General features: G+C 43.2%; 1 protein-coding gene across 5 annotated transcripts in view; it reads right to left on the reverse strand.

Moving 5' to 3' along the window:
• LOC118370373 (vinculin) overlaps window positions 1-18,145 on the reverse strand; it is a 76,056-nt gene that overhangs the window by 34,460 nt on the left and 23,451 nt on the right. For all 5 annotated transcript variants that reach the window (XM_052478457.1, XM_035755334.2, XM_035755331.2 and 2 more), the window contains exons 4-10: window positions 17,029-17,137; window positions 16,320-16,442; window positions 15,767-15,927; window positions 15,120-15,210; window positions 14,819-14,966; window positions 12,483-12,636; window positions 12,194-12,369 (exon numbers count right to left, since the gene is read on the reverse strand). In XM_052478457.1, the coding sequence (XP_052334417.1) occupies window positions 12,194-12,369; window positions 12,483-12,636; window positions 14,819-14,966; window positions 15,120-15,210; window positions 15,767-15,927; window positions 16,320-16,442; window positions 17,029-17,137 (962 nt within the window). The remainder of the gene's footprint in view (window positions 1-12,193; window positions 12,370-12,482; window positions 12,637-14,818; window positions 14,967-15,119; window positions 15,211-15,766; window positions 15,928-16,319; window positions 16,443-17,028; window positions 17,138-18,145) is intronic.

Genomic DNA, 18,145 nt, shown 5'->3' on the forward strand with positions numbered 1-18,145 from the left:
ACCAGTGAGCTGAGATAAGGCAGGGCTTTACCTAGCAAAGATGTATAGATGACTTGGAGCCAGTGGGTTTGGCAACAAATATGCTCCAGCAGGTATATTTCACTGGTCACCCCCAAAGCCAACTCCTCTTTGGCTGCCTTTCCATCCAGTTTTCTGCTGCCAATGACTGGAACGAATTGTAAAAATCACTGAAGCTGGAGAATTATATCTCCCTCACTAACTTTAAGCATCAGGTGTCAGAACAGCTTACCGATCATTGCATCTGTACATAGCCCATATGTAAATAGCCCACCCAACTACCACATCTCCTTATTGTTATTTATTTTTTGCTTCTTTGCACCCCAGTATCTCTACTTGCACAACCATCTTCTGCACGTCTATCACTCCAGTGTTTAATTGCTCAAATGTAATTATTTCGCCACTATGGCCTATTTATTGCCTTACCTGTCACGTTCTGACCTTTATTTCCTTTGTTTTGTCATTATTTAGTATGGTCAGGGTGTGAGTTGGGGTGGGCAGTCTATGTTTGTTTTTCTATGATTTGGGGATTTCGATGTTTCGGCCTAGTATGGTTCTCAATCAGAGGCAGGTGTCATTAGTTGTCTCTGATTGAGAATCATACTTAGGTAGCCTGGGTTTCACTGTGTGTTTGTGGGTGTTTGTTTCTGTGTCTGTGTTTTTCACCACACGGTACTGTTTTGGGTTTCGTTCATTCCACGTTTATTGTTTTTGTATTCAGTTGTTCATGTGTACTATTTCTTATTAAAAGAACCATGGACACTTACCACGCCGCATATTGGTCTTCTGATCCTTTTCGCCTCTCCTGAAGAAGAGGAAATCCCTTACATTTACCTCCCTAATCTTACTACATTTGCACACACTGTATATAGACTTTTCTATTGTGTTATTGAATGTACGTTTGTTTATCGCATGTGTAACTCTGTTGTTGTTTTTGTCGCACTGCTTTGCTTTATCTTGGCCAGATCACAGTTGTAAATGAGAACTTGTTCTCAACTGGCCTAGCTGGTTAAAAAAAAGGTGAAATAAAAAAAATACAAATCATCTTGGCTCCTGGACTCTGTCCACACATTTCAAGGCTGCGTTGAAACAATGACTGGTAAATGATCCAAGACCATCTCAGTTAACCCCTACCATTGTGACAATGAGTCGTCATAATGCTGCATCAAATGTACATGATCTTAGGGGCATTGGCAAACACAATGTAATTAATTTAATTTATGTACCTCTAATTGCACCGAATACATCTGTTTATCCTACAGCTATCATAAGCCGTAATCATGAGGCTATAAACCAGAGTTACACTGTTAGCACTGAGGCGGTGTGCAATAGTAGGAAGACCACTTTATGCAGCTCACCCTGCACTATCAGCTTCAATGTAAATAACATGAGTAAGTATACCTCTGATAAGCTTCCCAGTAAAAGCATTAAAAATAATCAGGCAACCCAGAAAAGTGCAAAAAAATAGCCCATATGAACATATGTAGCCTAATTAAACAAGATCCATGAAGTCAATAACTTGCTTGTAACAGAAGATATTCTGACTATCTCTGAAACTCCCTTAGATAATACCTTTGATGATACAGTGGTAGCAATACATGGTTATAACATCTACCAAAAAGACAGAAATGTCACCAGAGGTGGTGTTGCGGTCGAGAACCACATTCCTGTAAAACTTAGAGACAATCTAATGTTAAATACTGTTTAAGTAATATGGCTACATGTTCATCTGCCTCACCTAAAGCCCATTATTGTAGGAAGCTTCTATAGACCACCAAGTGCTAACAGTCAGTATCTGGATAATATGTGTGAAATGCTTGATAATGTATGTGATATCAACAGAGAAGTATATTTTCTGGGTGATTTTACATATTGACTAGCTATCATCAATCTGCCCACTTGGAAAAAACGTCAAACTGTAACAAGTGCCTGCAACCTGGATCAGGTTGTCAGTTAAGCTAACAGTAGTTACAAACAGCACATGAATTAAATCATCAACATGTATAGATCACATCTTTACTAATGCTGCAGATATTTGCTTTAAAGCAGTATCCAAATCCATAGGATGTAGTGAGCATTTCACTGTAAGGTCTGCTATACCTGTTGTATTCGGCGCACATGACAAATAAACTTGTATTTGATCACAATATAATAGCCATATCTAGGAAAACCAAAGTTCCAAAGACTGGGCCTAATATAGTGTATAAGAGGTCATACAATACATTTTGTTGTGATTCACGTGTTGATGGTGTAAATAATATTTGCTGGTCTGTGGTGTGTAATGAGGAGCAACCAGATGCTGCACTTGATGCATTTATGAAACTACTTATTCCAGTTACTAATAAGCATGCACCCATTAAGAAAATGACTGTAAAAACTGTTAAATCCCCTTGGATTGATGAAGAATTGAAAAATTGTATGGGTGAGAGGGATGAGGCAAAAGGTATGGCAATTAAGTCTGGCAGCCCAACTGATGATTAAGAAATCATGTGACTAAACTAAATAAAAATAAACTACACTATGAAACAAAGATACATTATATTAAGAATGATAGAAAGATATGGGGCACCTTAAATGACATTTTGGGGGTAAAAAAAGCCAACTCGGCTCAGAATCAGCTTGAATCAGATGGCTCATTCATCACAAAGCCCACTGATATTGCAAACTACTTTAATTACTTTTTCATTGACAAGATAAGCAGACTTAGGGATGACATGCCAGCAACAAATGCTGACACTACACATCCAAGTATATCGGACCAAATTATGAAAGACAAGAATTGTACTTTTGAATTCCGTAAAGTCCGTGTGGAAGAGGTGAAAACATTATTGTTGTCTATCAACAACAACAAGCTACCGGGGTCTGTCAATCTGGATGGAAAATTACTGAGGATAATAGCAGACGATATTGCCAATCCTATTTGCCACATATTCAATTTAAGCCTACTAGAGAGTGTGTGCCCTCAGGCCTGGAGGGAAGCTAAAGTCATTCCACTACCCAAGAATAGTAAAAGCCCCCTTTACTGGCTCAAATAGCCGATCAATCAGCCTGTTACCAACCCTTAGTAAACTTCTGGGATAAAATAGTGTTTGACCAGATACAATGCCTTTTCACAGTAAACAAACTTATAACAGAAATTCAGCATGCTTATACACCTTGACTACTGTTCAGATGTTGATGTGCCACAAAATAGGACTTTGCAATTGACTCAGCATGGCTGGCTAATATGCATGTCAATCTTTCCTGGCTGAAAGTGGAGGAGAGATTGACTTCATCACTACTTTTATTTATGAGCGGTATTGACATATTGATTGCACCGAGCTGTCTGTCTAAACTACTGGCACCCTGCTCGGATACCCATGCATACCCCACAAGACATGCCACAAGAGCACCCTCATTTGTTGACTTCTGTGATCAAACTCTTCATAAAGGTAAAATTTTAAAAAATTTAAAATTCACAGTCCCCAAGTCCAAAACAGACTATGAGGCACACAGTACTACATAGAACTCTATTCCACATCGAGTAACTGACGCAAGCAGTAAAATTCGATTTTTAAAAACACCTTATGGAACAGCAGGGACTGTGAAGCAACACAAACATTGGCACAGACACATGCATACACACAGACACACACACGATAACATACGCACTATACATACACATGGATTTAGTACTGTAGATACAGTGGGGAGAACAAGTATTTGATAACCTGCAAAATCGGCAGTGTTTCCTACATACAAAGCATGTAGAGGTCTGTCATTTTTATCATACACTTCAACTGTGAGAGACAGAATCTAAAACAAAATCCAGAAAATCACAATGTATGATTTTTAAGTAATTAATTTGCATTTTCTTGCATGACATAAGTATTTGATACATCAGAAAAGCATAACTTAATATTTGGTACAGAAACCTTAGTAATTACAGAGATCATACGTTTCCGGTAGTTCTTGACCAGGTTTGCACACACTGCAGCAGGGATTTTGGCCCACTCCTCCATACAGACCTTCTCCAGATCCTTCAGGTTTCGGGGCTGTCGCTGGGCAATACGGACTTTCAGCTCCCTCCAAAGATTTCCTATTGGGTTCATGTCTGGAGACTGGCTAGGCCACTCCAAGACCTTGAGATGCTTCTTACGGAGCCACTCCTTAGTTGCCCTGGCTGTGTGTTTCGGGTCGTTGTCATGCTGGAAGACCCAGCCATGACCAATCTTCAATGCTCTTACTGAAGGAAGGTGGTTGTTGGCCAAGATCTCACGATACATGGCCCTATCCATCCTCCCCTCAATACGGTGCAGTCGTCCTGTCCCCTTTGCAGAAAAGCATCCCCAAAGAATGATGTTTCCACCTACATGCTTCATGATTGGGATGGTGTTCTTGGGGTTGAACTCATCCATCTTCTTCCTCCAAACACGACGAGTGGAGTTTAGACAAAAAGCTCTATTTTTGTCTCATCAGACCACATAACCTTCTCCCATTCCTCCTCTGGATCATCCAGATGGTCATTGACAAACTTCAGACGGGCCTGGACATGCACTGACTTGAGCAGGGGGACCTTGCGTGCGCTGCAGGATTTTAATCCATGACGGCGTAGTGTGTTACTAATGGTTTTCTTTGAGACTGTGGTCCCAGCTCTCTTCAGGTCATTGACCAGGTCCTGCCGTGTAGTTCTGGGCTTATCCCTCACCTTCCTCATGATCATTGATGCCCCACGAGGTGAGATCTTGCATGGAGCCCCAGACCGAGGGTTTTTGACCGTCATCTTGAACTTCTTCCATTTTCTAATAATTGCGCCAACAGTTGTTGCCTTCTCACCAAGCTGCTTGCCTATTGTCCTGTAGCCCATCCCAGCCTTGTGCAGGTCTACAAATGTATACCTGATGTCCTTACACAGCTCTCTGGTCTTGGCCATTGTGGAGAGGTTGGAGTTTGTTTGAGTGTGTGGACAGGTGTCTTTTATACAGGTAACGAGTTCAAACAGGTGCAGTTAATACAGGTAATGAGTGGAGACAGGAGGGCTTCTTAAAGAAAAACTAACAGGTCTATGAGAGCCGGAATTCTTACTGGTTGGTAGGTGATCAAAATACTTATGTTATTCAATAAAATGCAAATGAATTACTTAAAGATTTTCTGGATTTTTGTTTTAGATTCCGTCTCTCACGGTTGAAGTGTACCTATGATAAAAAATTACAGACCTCTACATGCTTTGTAAGTAGGAAAACCTGTAAAATCGGTTTGTTCCAAGATGGCGTAGCAGTCGAACGTCTTGTCGTGTCGTGTCCCTTGTATATATCGTTTTTTTATATATTTTTTTAACATATTTTTCTTCCCGTATCTTTTAAAACATTTTGTTAAACCTCAACTTCTAAATACTCTCCTGCAACCTGCCTCATCCAATGTAGCTATTTTCTTCTAAAGTACTTATATCTACTTTGGATCCGGAACCCCTCAACTGAAGCTAGCCAGCTAACTACCAGCTAGCTACCAGCTATCAGTCAGCAAACCATTGCTAGCGGTCTTCAGCTAACCGGTCATCAGCTAACCTTTAGCTCGGAAAGCTCTCGCCAGTTCGAACAACGCAACTCTAACCAGAGCATAACGGACCTATTATTTTTTATCCCCGGATTCCCACCGGATTCCCACCGCAAACGGAACATTTTCAGCTGGATTCTTCACAACTAGCTATCTAGCTAACCGCAACCCCGGATGATTACTCCTGGCTAGCGTTTCCACCCACTTAGCTTGAAGCTAGCCCGGCCAGAGCTCCTGTGCTACCACCGAAGCATACTCCTGGGCTACAATATCTGGACCCTCGACCGGTCTATCGATGTCACCGCATGAAGAGGAATAAACAGACTCACCCCATCGCGACGTCCTTGCTTGCTAATTCGGCCTGCTAACTGCTAGCTTGTTTAGCCCCGGTCCGCTAACTGCTACCTTGTTTAGCCCTGGCCTACTAACTGTTAGCTTGTTAGCACAGGCCTGCTAACCGTCTGAATCGCCGCGTCCCAAACACTCACTGGACCCATATTTACTTTCTCTTTTCGTTTTTTATATTTGTTTATACCTTCCGGTAACCTGCCTCACCCAATGTGATACGGAATCGCCATTATTTTGTATTTTTAGAACACACTCAAGAACCTCCAGAAGTTAACCAGCTAACAAGCTATTTAGTCATTGTTAGCCAGTGCTAACAGTTTTTTAACCTGGATAACACTCGCCAGTCCAGCTTCCCTGCCCCATCCACCGCTGCCCCCCTGGACACTGATCACTTGGCTACATAGCTGATGCATGCTAGACTGTCCATTGATCACGGTACTCCATTCTGCTTGTTTATGTTTTATCTGTCGGCCCCAGCCGCACTCAGGCTCTGTGTGTAGTTAATCCGACCCTCCCTGCCTAGCCTACGCCATTTTACCTGCTGTTGTTGTGCTAGCTGATTAGCTGTTGTTGTCTCACCTACTGTTTTAGCTACTGTTTTAGCTAGCTCTCCCAATTCAACACCTGTGATTACTGTATGTCTCTCTCAAATGTCAATATGCCTTGTATACTGTTGTTCAGGTTAGTTATCATTGTTTTAGTTTACAATGGAGCCCCTAGTTCCACTCTTCATACCCCTGATACCTCCTTTGTCCCACCTCCCACACATGCGGTGACCTCACCCATTACAACCAGCATGTCCAGAGATACAACCTCTCTCATCATCACCCAGTGCCTGGGCTTACCTCCGCTGTACCCGCACCCCACCATACCCCTGTCTGCGCATTATGCCCTGAATATATTCTACCATGCCCAGAAATCTGCTTCTTTCATTCTCTGTCCCCAACGTTCTAGGCGACCAGTTTTGATAGCGTTTAGCCGCACCCTCATACTACTCCTCCTCTGTTCCACGGGTGATGTTGAGGTAAACCCAGGCCCTGCATGTCCCCAGGCACCCTCATTTGTTGACTTCTGTGATCGAAAAGGCCTTGGTTTCATGCATGTCAACATCAGAAGCCTCCTCCCTAAGTTTGTTTTACTCACTGCTTTAGCACACTCTGCTAACCCTGATGTCCTTGCCGTGTCTGAATCCTGGCTCAGGACGGCCACCAAAAATTCTGAGATTTCCATACCCAACTATAACATCTTCCGTCAAGATAGAACTGCCAAAGCGGGAGGAGTTGCAGTCTACTTCAGATATAGCCTGCAAAGTAATGTCATACTTTCCAGGTCCATACCCAAACAGTTCGAACTACTAATCTTGAAAATTACTCTCTTCAGAAATAAGACTCTCACTGTTGCCGCCTGCTACCGACCCCCGTCAGCACCCAGCTGTGCCCTGGACACCATTTGTGAATCGATTGCCCCCCATCTAGCTTCATAGTTTGTTCTGTTACGTGCCCTAAACTGGGATATGCTTAACACCCCGGCAGTCCTACAATCTAAGCTAGATGCACTCAATCTCACACAAATCATCAAGGAACCCACCAGGTACAACCCTAAATCTGTAAACAAGGGTACCCTCATAGACGTCATCCTGACCAACTGGCCCTCCAAATACACCTCCGCTGTCTTCAACCAGGATCTCAGCGATCACTGCCTCATTGCCTGTATCCGCTACGGAGCTGCAGTCAAACGACCACCCCTCATCACTGTCAAACGCTCCCTAAAACACTTCTGTGAGCAGGCCTTTCTAATCGACCTGGCCCGGGTATCCTGGAAGGACATTGACCTCATCCCGTCAGTTGAGGATGCCTGGTCATTCTTTAAAAGTAACTTCCTCACCATTTTAGATAAGCATGCTCCGTTCAAAAAATGCAGAACTAAGAACAGATATAGCCTTTGGTTCACTCCAGACCTGACTGCCCTCGACCAGCACAAAAACATCCTGTGGCGGACTGCAATAGCATCGAACAGTCCCCGCGATATGCAACTGTTCAGGGAAGTCAGGAACCAATACACGCAGTCAGTCAGGAAAGTTAAGGCCAGCTTCTTCAGGCAGAAGTTTGCATCCTGTAGCTCCAAATCCAAAAAGTTCTGGGACACTGTGAAGTCCATGGAGAACAAGAGCACCTCCTCCCAGCTGCCCACTGCACTGAGGCTAGGTAACACGGTCACCACCGATAAATCCATGATTATCGAAAACTTCAACAAGCATTTCTCAACGGCTGGCCATGCCTTCCGCCTGGCTACTCCAACCTCGGCCAACAGCTCTCCCCCCCCGCAACTACTCGCCCAAGCCTCTCCAGGTTCTCCTTTACCCAAATCCAGGTAGCAGATGTTTTGAAAGAGCTGCAAAACCTGGACCAGTACAAATCAGCTGGGCATGACAATCTGGACCCTCTATTTCTGAAACTATCCGCTGCCATTTTCACAACCCCTATTACCAGCCTGTTCAACCTCTCTTTCATATCGTCTGAGATCCCCAAGGACTGGAAAGCTGCCGCAGTCATCCCCCTCTTCAAAGGGGGAGACACCCTGGACCCAAACTGTTACAGACCTATATCCATCCTGCCCTGCCTATCTAAGATCTTCGAAAGCCAAGTCAACAAACAGGTCACTGACCATCTCGAATCCCACCGTACCTTCTCCGCTGTGCAATCTGGTTTCCGAGCCGGTCATGGGTGCACCTCAGCCACGCTCAAGGTACTAAACGATATCATAACCGCCATTGATAAAAGACAGTACTGTGCAGCCGTCTTCATCGACCTTGCCAAGGCTTTCGACTCTGTCAATCACCATATTCTTATCGGCAGACTCAGTAGCCTCGGTTTTTCGGATGACTGCCTTGCCTGGTTCACCAATTACTTTGCAGACAGAGTTCAATGTGTCAAATCGGAGGGCATGCTGTCCGGTCCTCTGGAAGTCTCTATGGGGGTGCCACAGGGTTCAATCCTCGGGCCGACTCTTTTTTCTGTATATATCAATGATGTTGCTCTTTCTGCGGGCGATTCCCTGATCCACCTCTACGCAGACGACACCATTCTATATACTTCCGGCCCGTCCTTGGACACTGTGCTATCTAACCGCCAAACGAGCTTCAATGCCATACAACACTCCTTCCGTGGCCTCCAACTGCTCTTAAACGCTAGTAAAACCAAATGCATGCTTTTCAACCGTTCGCTGCCTGCACCCGCACGCCTGACCAGCATCACCACCCTGGATGGTTCCAACCTTGAATATGTGGACATCTATAAGTACCTAGGTGTCTGGCTAGACTGTAAACTCTCCTTCCAGACTCATATCAAACATCTCCAATCGAAAATCAAATCTAGAGTCGTCTTTCTATTCCGCAACAAAGCCTCTTTCACTCACGCCGCCAAACTTACTCTAGTAAAACTGACTATCCTACCGATCCTCGACTTTGGCGATGTCATCTACAAAATTGCTTCCAACACTCTACTCAGCAAACCTGATGCAGTTTATCACAGTGCCATCCGTTTTGTCACTAAAGCACCTTATACCACCCACCACTGCGACTTGTACGCTCTAGTCGGCTGGCCCTCGCTACATATTCGTCGCCAGACCCACTGGCTCCAGGTCATCTACAAGTCCATGCTAGGTAAAGCTCCGCCTTATCTCAGTTCACTGGTCACGATGGCAACACCCATCCGTAGCACACTCTCCAGCAGGTGTATCTCACTGATCATCCCTAAAGCCAACACCTCATTTGGCCGCCTTTCGTTCCAGTTCTCTGCTGCCTGTGACTGGAACGAATTGCAAAAATTGCTGAAGTTGGAGACTTTTATCTCCCACACCAACTTCAAACATCTGCTATCTGAGCAGCTAACCAATCGCTGCAGCTGTACATAGTCCATCGGTAAATAGCCCACCCATTTTTACCTACCTCATCCCCATACTGTTTTTATTGATTTACTTTTCTGCTCTTTTGCACACCAATATCTCTACCTGTACATGACCATCTGATCATTTATCACTCCAGTGTTAATCTGCAAAATTGTAATTATTCGCCAACCTCATGCCTTTTGCACACAATGTATATAGACTCCCCTTTTTTTCTTCCTATTTTGTTATTGACTTGTTAATTGTTTACTCCATGTGTAACTATGTGTTGTCTGCTCACACTGCTATGCTTTATCTTGGCCAGGTCGCAGTTGCAAATAAGAACTTGTTCTCAACTAGCCTACCTGGTTAAATAAAGGTGAAATAACATTTTTTTTAAAGTATTAAATACTTGTTCTCCCCACTGTATGCGGTAGTGGTGGAGTAGGAGCCTGAGGGCACACAGTGTGTTGTGAATGTATCGAAATCTTTTTTAAATAGTTTAAACTGCCTTCATTTTGCTGGACCCCAGGAAGAGTAGCAGCTAATGGATATCCATAATAAACACACAAAATACAAATACAAAGAGTTTTCTTAGGGGACCCTATAATCTTTGGCTACATTGAATGTTTTCTTTTAGCTACTTCTAATTCACACCAATTCACTTTGATACTTAAGTATATATAAAACCAAATACGTTTATACTTTTACTCAATTACGATTTTACTGGTTGACTTTCACTTTTACTTGAGTCCTTTTCTTTTAAGATATCTTTACTTTTACTCAAGTATGACAATTGGGTACTTTTTCTACCACTGACATTTATTAGGTAGCTAGCCAGTTAACTTGCGATTAGCATTAGTGGCCAATAAAGTTTCGTCCCAACTTGCTAAGAAGAGACAAACTAGCTGTTTACAGATGTAAGAAACACAAATGTATAGCGTAATTATAGAATGCTAGTGGATTTATATGAAGAAGCAAAGTGAAAATAGCATCATTGTCGTCAACATTGTCACATGCAGACTGAACGCAACTGTTTCGTGGTCGAAGAACAACAAATGCACTCCTTGTGTGACATAGGGCAGGGCTAGGTCTGTGTGGAAAGCAGCATGGAGAAAGAGAGAGCGGAGAGAGAGGACTCAAGTAGAGAAGTAAACTATAAAAATAGACGTTACACACAGCGTATACCATTTAACAAATCAAACATTCAAATAGGGTTATAGAAGTAAAAACCCAAACTAGTCAGTGCATCAATACCAGTATATCGTAAAATATGGTATACCGACCAGCCCTATTAAAATGTACATATTATTGGTAACAGAAAACATAGCTGAAGAATAACTGTAGATTAAATCATGTTGTAATTGGAAATTGCACACCCCATGTAGACTACTGCCCCTTTAAGAGCTAGAATAGATTTTTCTACGTTGTCATTCTCACCAAATATGTTGGTGTCTTCTCACACTATTCAAACCCCACAAATAAACAGCTTAGCCTAAAGATCACATATTGAAAACAAATCAATTGAACTAAAAACTCCACACATATTTTGGAATTTCTGTGCCTCGCTAATCAATAGGCTGGTTTTTCAGTGAATGTTCAATGTTTTTTCAGTGAACCTGCATATCATCATCTTCACTCTTATGTGGCACCCCATCTTCACTCTTATGTGGCACATGTGAAAGGGTTTATTGCAGGGGAAATGGTGTTGCAGTAGACTAGTGTGTGGTGTGGGAATAATTACAAAATAATTACAAGCGAACCTGGGGAGCTTTGTGTTCACATTGCCCTAAAAAAATGGAACCGGACTGCGGAATTCAAGCGAACCGAACTCAGACCACCTCAGACCTCTGAGAGTCTCAGTTTGATTCCTTTCGGGGGCTCTTTTGAGGGGTCTGAGTTCCTTTGGAGTGTTCGCACTGCACAAAAAAAGTGAACTGCACTGACTTCACAAAAATGTATGTGAAAACACCCCAAGATGTCAATAGCCGTCAGCAGGTGCTTTAAAACTAGGCAATTCAGATCAATCAAATTGTTCTTGAACTTTGTTGTCTTGTCTACTGTTGACTTTTTAATCTGGGCTGTCTCCAAACCATCCCAAAGAAAATATGATTTGTGTGTGCACGTGTCCACTCCACATGTGTTGAACCTACTAGTGGGCAGACACTCAGCCAGACATGGCTCCCTGGGAAGGGAGAACATGCTGGTGGCATGAGGTTGCAGCATGTGCCTAAAACTGACAAACTGACAATCACACAGATGACAACATTTATACACAGTGTGGCCTGCAAACAGACAACAGTAGTTACCCATAGTATGGCCTGCAAACAGACAAAATATACACACAATACAAAATAGACAACAGTTACACACTTGAAAAAACAGGCAACAACAAAGAAACAAAAAAATCTACCGCTTGCGTAGCTCCACTAGTCGTGCGGTGAGCCCCGCAATCTCATTGATGGATCTCTGGATGTCGTCTCTCTCGAGGAGGTCTTCGCACAGGTCAGCGATTTTTTGGGCATTGGCCAGCAAGGCTCTGATGTTTTCTGCACCCTCTGGACCCCCATTAGGATCTGCCAGCCATGCCTATGAGGCACACACACATACTTTACATTTTAGGTTTTGTACTTTTAATATTTAATCTGATATTTCGACCAACCCAGAAACAAAACGTCAAATATTGGTATGTGTGTGCTGACCTGGGCAGCATCCAGTCTCCTAGCGAATGCCAGTTTAGCTTTAGTTAAAGCCTCGAGCCTGTGGGTGGCACCGTCCACTTTCCCAAGCAACAGGTCCAGACCCTGAGAACACTGACTGGCCCGCTGAACACATGGTGGGGACAGACCATGTCCTCTACAGGAAGAGATTATACACACACACACTTTAACACACAGGTTTAATGTATTGTAAGATTGTCATGACCATGTACGACACCCTTATAATACCAGCCATTAGAAAGTTGAAATGCTGATACATATAGACATAACATTAGGGAAGCACAATATATCGGTAAGTATATCAGAATCTGACGATATTAGCTAAAAATGGCAACATCTGCCTCGGCCCAATGTCTAGTTTAACACCGATGTGCAAAACCGATGTCAAAGCTGATGTGCATACCTATATAACGTAGGTAGATGACGTAATGACGCCACAAAAAAATACAGCATTCCTAACCTAGCCCACAATGTCTGCTATGTGGATCTATTTTGAAGTTTCAAAGGAAGATAACAAAAAGGCCATATGCAACATTTGTGCTACTATTATTTCCCAAGAAGGGGAGAAAGTGAAATATTTCAATACCACAAACCTAATTACTCATTTGAAAGTACATCACCCCCAGATGTTCAGCGACTACTTAGGACAAAAGCCCTTGAAAATCAACCGTTCTATGTCGTGGATGATGTTGGCTTTCACCGACTGGTCGAGCACATCGAGCCTCGGTACACATTATCAAGTAGGCGCTATTTTTCAGATGTTGCCCTACCGGAGTTAATCAAATACCCTCTATTCAGGGACAACGTTTATTTGTCACGTAGACCTTACAGTGAAATGCATACTTACAGGCTCTAACCAACAGTGCAAAAAAAATGTATTAGGTGAACAATAGGTAAGTAAAGAAATAAAAACAGTAAAAAGACAGTGAAAAAAAACAGTAGCGAGGCTATATACAGTAGCGAGGCTATAACAATAGCGAAGCTATAACATTAGCGAGGCTATATACAGGCACCGGTTAGTCGGGCTGATTGAGGTAGTATGTACATGTAGATATGGTTAAAGTGACTATGCATATATGATAAATAGAGAGTAGCAGCAGCGTAAAAGAGGGGTTGGGGTCTTATATTATTGGGTAAAAACTGTTGAGAAGCCTTTTTGTCCTAGTTACACAGTATTGTTGAAACGCACATCCATGAGCTACTTGCTATGGGTGTCACTGCTATTAGCTTCACGACTGACATTTGAACCAGCTATGTCAACCCCATGAGCATGCTGAGTCTGACAGCACAGTGGGTCGATATCGTACTGCGGATATGCTCAAGAATGTGCTGGTTCTCATATCGCTGCTGCCATTTCAATGGCATTTGAGAACATGTTTGAAACATGAACACACTTAGCTCCATTCGAACAACTGACTTGAGAAATAAGCTCATTAACTGTGTCTGCATCAGACGTGATACTCTGTCGTGGCATTGAAACGCCTGCTCAACAAAACTGCAGAGGCTGCCTAGAGGCTGTGAAAAAGCAATTCAGTGGCATTCTCTCTGAACCTGTTTACAGTGTCGCCACCATGCTTGATGCTAGGTACAAGGACCGCTACTTCGATGCAGACAAGAAACAGGGTTTATGTGAAATGTTACAGACACAGCTGGACAAGATGGAAACAGATACCGTGACAGTGCGCACCAAAGAAGAGAACCCATGACAGAAGAGGCCATGGACAGACAGACCTGAGACTTCACTTCTTGACCTGTATGATGAAATCCTGGTTGAGAATGAAACGACTGAACAAATGAACAACGAAACAGCACAGCAAGTACGTGAAAGAAATAGGTTTTTTAATTGATTTTAATAGGCAAGTCAGTTAAGAACAAATTCTTATTTTCAATGACGGCCTAGGAACAGCGGGTTAACTGCCTGTTCAAGGGCAGAACGACTTTGTACCTTGTCAGCTCGGGGATTTTGAACTTGCAACCTTTCGGTTACTAGTACAATGCTCTAACCACTAGGCTACCCTGCCGCCCCATTTGATGATGGTTTACTGGTAATGGGGACATATGTAAATGCCAACTAAATAACTTTTTAGCCAGTGTGTGTGTGTTTCAACTATTTAACTACTAGAATGCTTAAAGGGCCGCACATCTTCTTTTATATCGGTATCAAGTTTTTTGGCAAGGAAAATATCGGATATCAGTATTGGCCAAAAATGTCATATCAGTGCATCCCTACATAACATAATGTAAGCCTTATCATGCGAGATTGGAAAGGCTTATACATGATTATTATAACAACGAGCACGCACACACACACACAGTACCTGACACGTAGCTCTGTGACCTGGTCAGTCATCTGTCCCAGAGTCTTTGCTGCTCCAAGTGTGTCTCTGCGTTCCCTTCCAGCACACAGTTCTCCTACCTTCCCTGCCTCATCCAATATCACGCGCACCGCTACATCCCCAGGCTCGCCTACACACACACACAATGAATTAACCATAAGGAGTGCAGTGCTAGTATTGTGAGGATGTCACTATAAGGATGATGGGGCAGGCAGGTATTTGGGTAGACTGTATCACTGGACCATGGCGGATAGGATTATGGATAGGATATGTGTGTGTGTACCTGGTTGTCCATGGGAGTATTTGAGCCAGCCTTTCGCCATGGTCATCTTAGCCTCTATCACCGCCAGAGAACGTTTCATACACTCCATGTCCTAGAGAGACACAAAGAGCGCAGTTATACACTCGCACACACACACATGCACTCACGCACCCACTCTCATCACACAGCATTTACAGACATACACACACTCACGCTCTCTCTCTCACACACACTGCAGCATGGCAAAGGGGAAAGAGACAGGCTTACCTTCTACAGGGAGGAAAAGAATGAAGGGAGAAAAAAGAAAATAGTTATAACAGAAGCCCAACAGAAGAAAAGAGTGGAAACTAAAGAGAGAAAGTGAAGTATGCATTAAGACAGGGTTTTTCCAATCCAGTTCCGGAGGTCAATAGTACTGCTGATGTTCACCCTACCCTCTATTCAGGGACTAATTCAGATTTGGAAAACAAGGCGAGTGGACTCTGGTCAATCAATTAATTACCGGGGAGAAAAAAACCAGCAGACCACCAGACCTGGATGGGAACACCCCTGGTTTAGGAATGCTGCGTCTAGTGTAGAGGAACATGGGAAGGGAGGGACTACCAGAGACTGGTGTGTGTCTGGAAGGGGAGTCAGGGGGTGAAGTGTGTGTGTATGTGTGTGTGTACCTTGTTGGCCCATGTGTCTTCATCCCAGGTGGTAAGCTGTAGGACTCTGATGATCTCACTAATCTCAGCACTCATCTTCTCAAACGTAAAGCATCTGTTTCTCTCTGCCTCATCCACCCCAGCACTATGCGTGCTCTTAGTCGCTACAAATATCTTTATGGCTGGTGAGAGAGAGATGGGGATTACTGCAGAGTACATGGACTAGTGTGTGTGTGTGTGAGTGTGTATCTTTGAGAGAATGAGAGCCTGAGTGAGTGTGTATAGAAAAATGGTGGGGTGGGAGTCATTCTGCCAGAGCCAAGTTCTAATTACCACTGCAATTATCAGTGCTGCTATGACAACTCTGGTATCTGCTGGGCGGCTGTGTGTGTGGAGTGTGCAGAGAAGACAGGCAGACACACACAAATAAACACAGAGAGACAAAGCTCATATGAGAAGAGGCAATAGTTGTTTGACAGTGTTCAAGGAGGTGAGCAAATTCACACACACACAAACACCAACAGAGAGAGGGAGAGAGAAAGAGAGAGAGAGAGAGACAGACAGTCCGACAGACCTGATATGAGTACAGGCAGTAGTTGTTTGACAGTGTTCAGGGAGTTGAATAGCATCTGTCTGTGTTCCTGATGGGTCAACTCCTGCTGTCGCTCCTCAATCATCTTAGACATCTTAGTCATACCTGTAGCCAATCACAACACGGAGTGAAAAATATCCTGAACCAATTATCTTCATGGTCAGAGGTTACCTGGTGTTCTTAGTGTAGGTTATCAGGGTTAGAGGTCAGGTTAGAGTTGCAACCTGTGGTCTGGTGGTCCGCATTTTTTAAGAGATTTTATTTTATTTTGTCAATATTTTTCTTCTTCCAAAATTAATAACAGTATTAATGGTATTCTAAGCAATTTAACGTTACTTTTACATTACTTTTCACAACTCAAATTGTTAATAATAATAGGGCTCTAATCTATTACCTTCACTGAGAAAAAAATACTTGACCTACCCCGGATTTGTTCTTAACTGACTTGTCTAGTTAAATAAAGGCTAAATAAAATAAATAAAAAGACTCCACGAATGGTGGTCCTCATGAACTTTTGATGTTGATTTGGTGGTTCCCAGAAGGGAAAAGGTTGGAAACCGCTGGGTTAGAGGTCAGAGGTTATGGGACAGAGGCTTAAGGTGAGGTCACCTGGTCCCAGTTTCTTTGTATAGGTGATCAGGGTTAGAGGTTAGTTCAGAGGTTAAGGGTCAGAGCCTACAGGTGAGGTTACCTGGTCCTAGGTTCTTGGTGTAGGTGATCAGGTCCTCCATGGTCTCCACAATCTCAGCTACAGTCAAATACTCCAGGATCCCCTTACACACACGAATGATCTTACGCACCTAAAAAAAAAACACACATAAATACACACACTTGGATGAGCTTTCATGTACACATCAGATAGTTAAGCTACAGCAACTCTTAACCATAACCTTAACATAACATAGCAGGTGTAAAATAAACGCCTGAAACTAGATCCCCTATATACTGGTCTTGACGCGATGAAAAAAAAAACTGTTGGGGGAGGTTCTCTTCTGCATTGGAGTTAAGATGGAGTGCCACCCTGTTAACGTCCAAAAGCGTCCGGTTGTTGGGGTATCGGCAGAGGCTAACATAACCCTGACCTTATCTCTAACCCCCTGGCTCTAACCCTTAACCCATCTAACTGTGTGACACCACAGCACACCCAACAGGACTGACCAACAAAAATGTAAACGCAACTTTTACTGAGTTACAGTTCACATAAGGAAATCAGTCAATTTAAATAAATTCATTAGGCCCTAATCTATGGATTTCACATGACTGGGTATATAGATATGCATCGGTTGGTCACAGATACCTCTTAACAAAGATAGGGCCGTGGAACAGAAAACCAGTCAGTATCTGGTGTGATCACCATTTGTCTCATGCAGCGCGACAAATCTCCTTTGCAAAGAGTTAATCAGGCTGCTGATTGTGGCCTGTGGAATGTTGTCCAATTCCTCTTCAATGGCTGTGTAAAGTTGCTGTATATTGGCGTAAACTGGAACACGCTGTCGAACTCGTCGGTCCAGAGCATCCCAAACCTGCTCAATGGATGGTGACATGGATGGTTAGTATGCAGACCATGGAAGACCTAGGACATTTTTCGCTTCCAGGAATTGTGTACAGACCCTTACGACATGGGGACGTTCATTATCATGCACGCAACATGCATGTATCACATTATCATGTGATGGCTGCGGATTAATGGCACGACAATGGGCTTCGGGATTGCTTCACGGTATCTCTGTGCATTCATATGGCCATCGACAAAATGCAATTGTGTTTATTGTTGACATCAGAAAAATCATTCCCCGTACAGTTGAAAC

Source organism: Oncorhynchus keta, chromosome 2 (assembly GCF_023373465.1).
Source record: "Oncorhynchus keta strain PuntledgeMale-10-30-2019 chromosome 2, Oket_V2, whole genome shotgun sequence".
Taxonomy (NCBI): domain Eukaryota; kingdom Metazoa; phylum Chordata; class Actinopteri; order Salmoniformes; family Salmonidae; genus Oncorhynchus; species Oncorhynchus keta.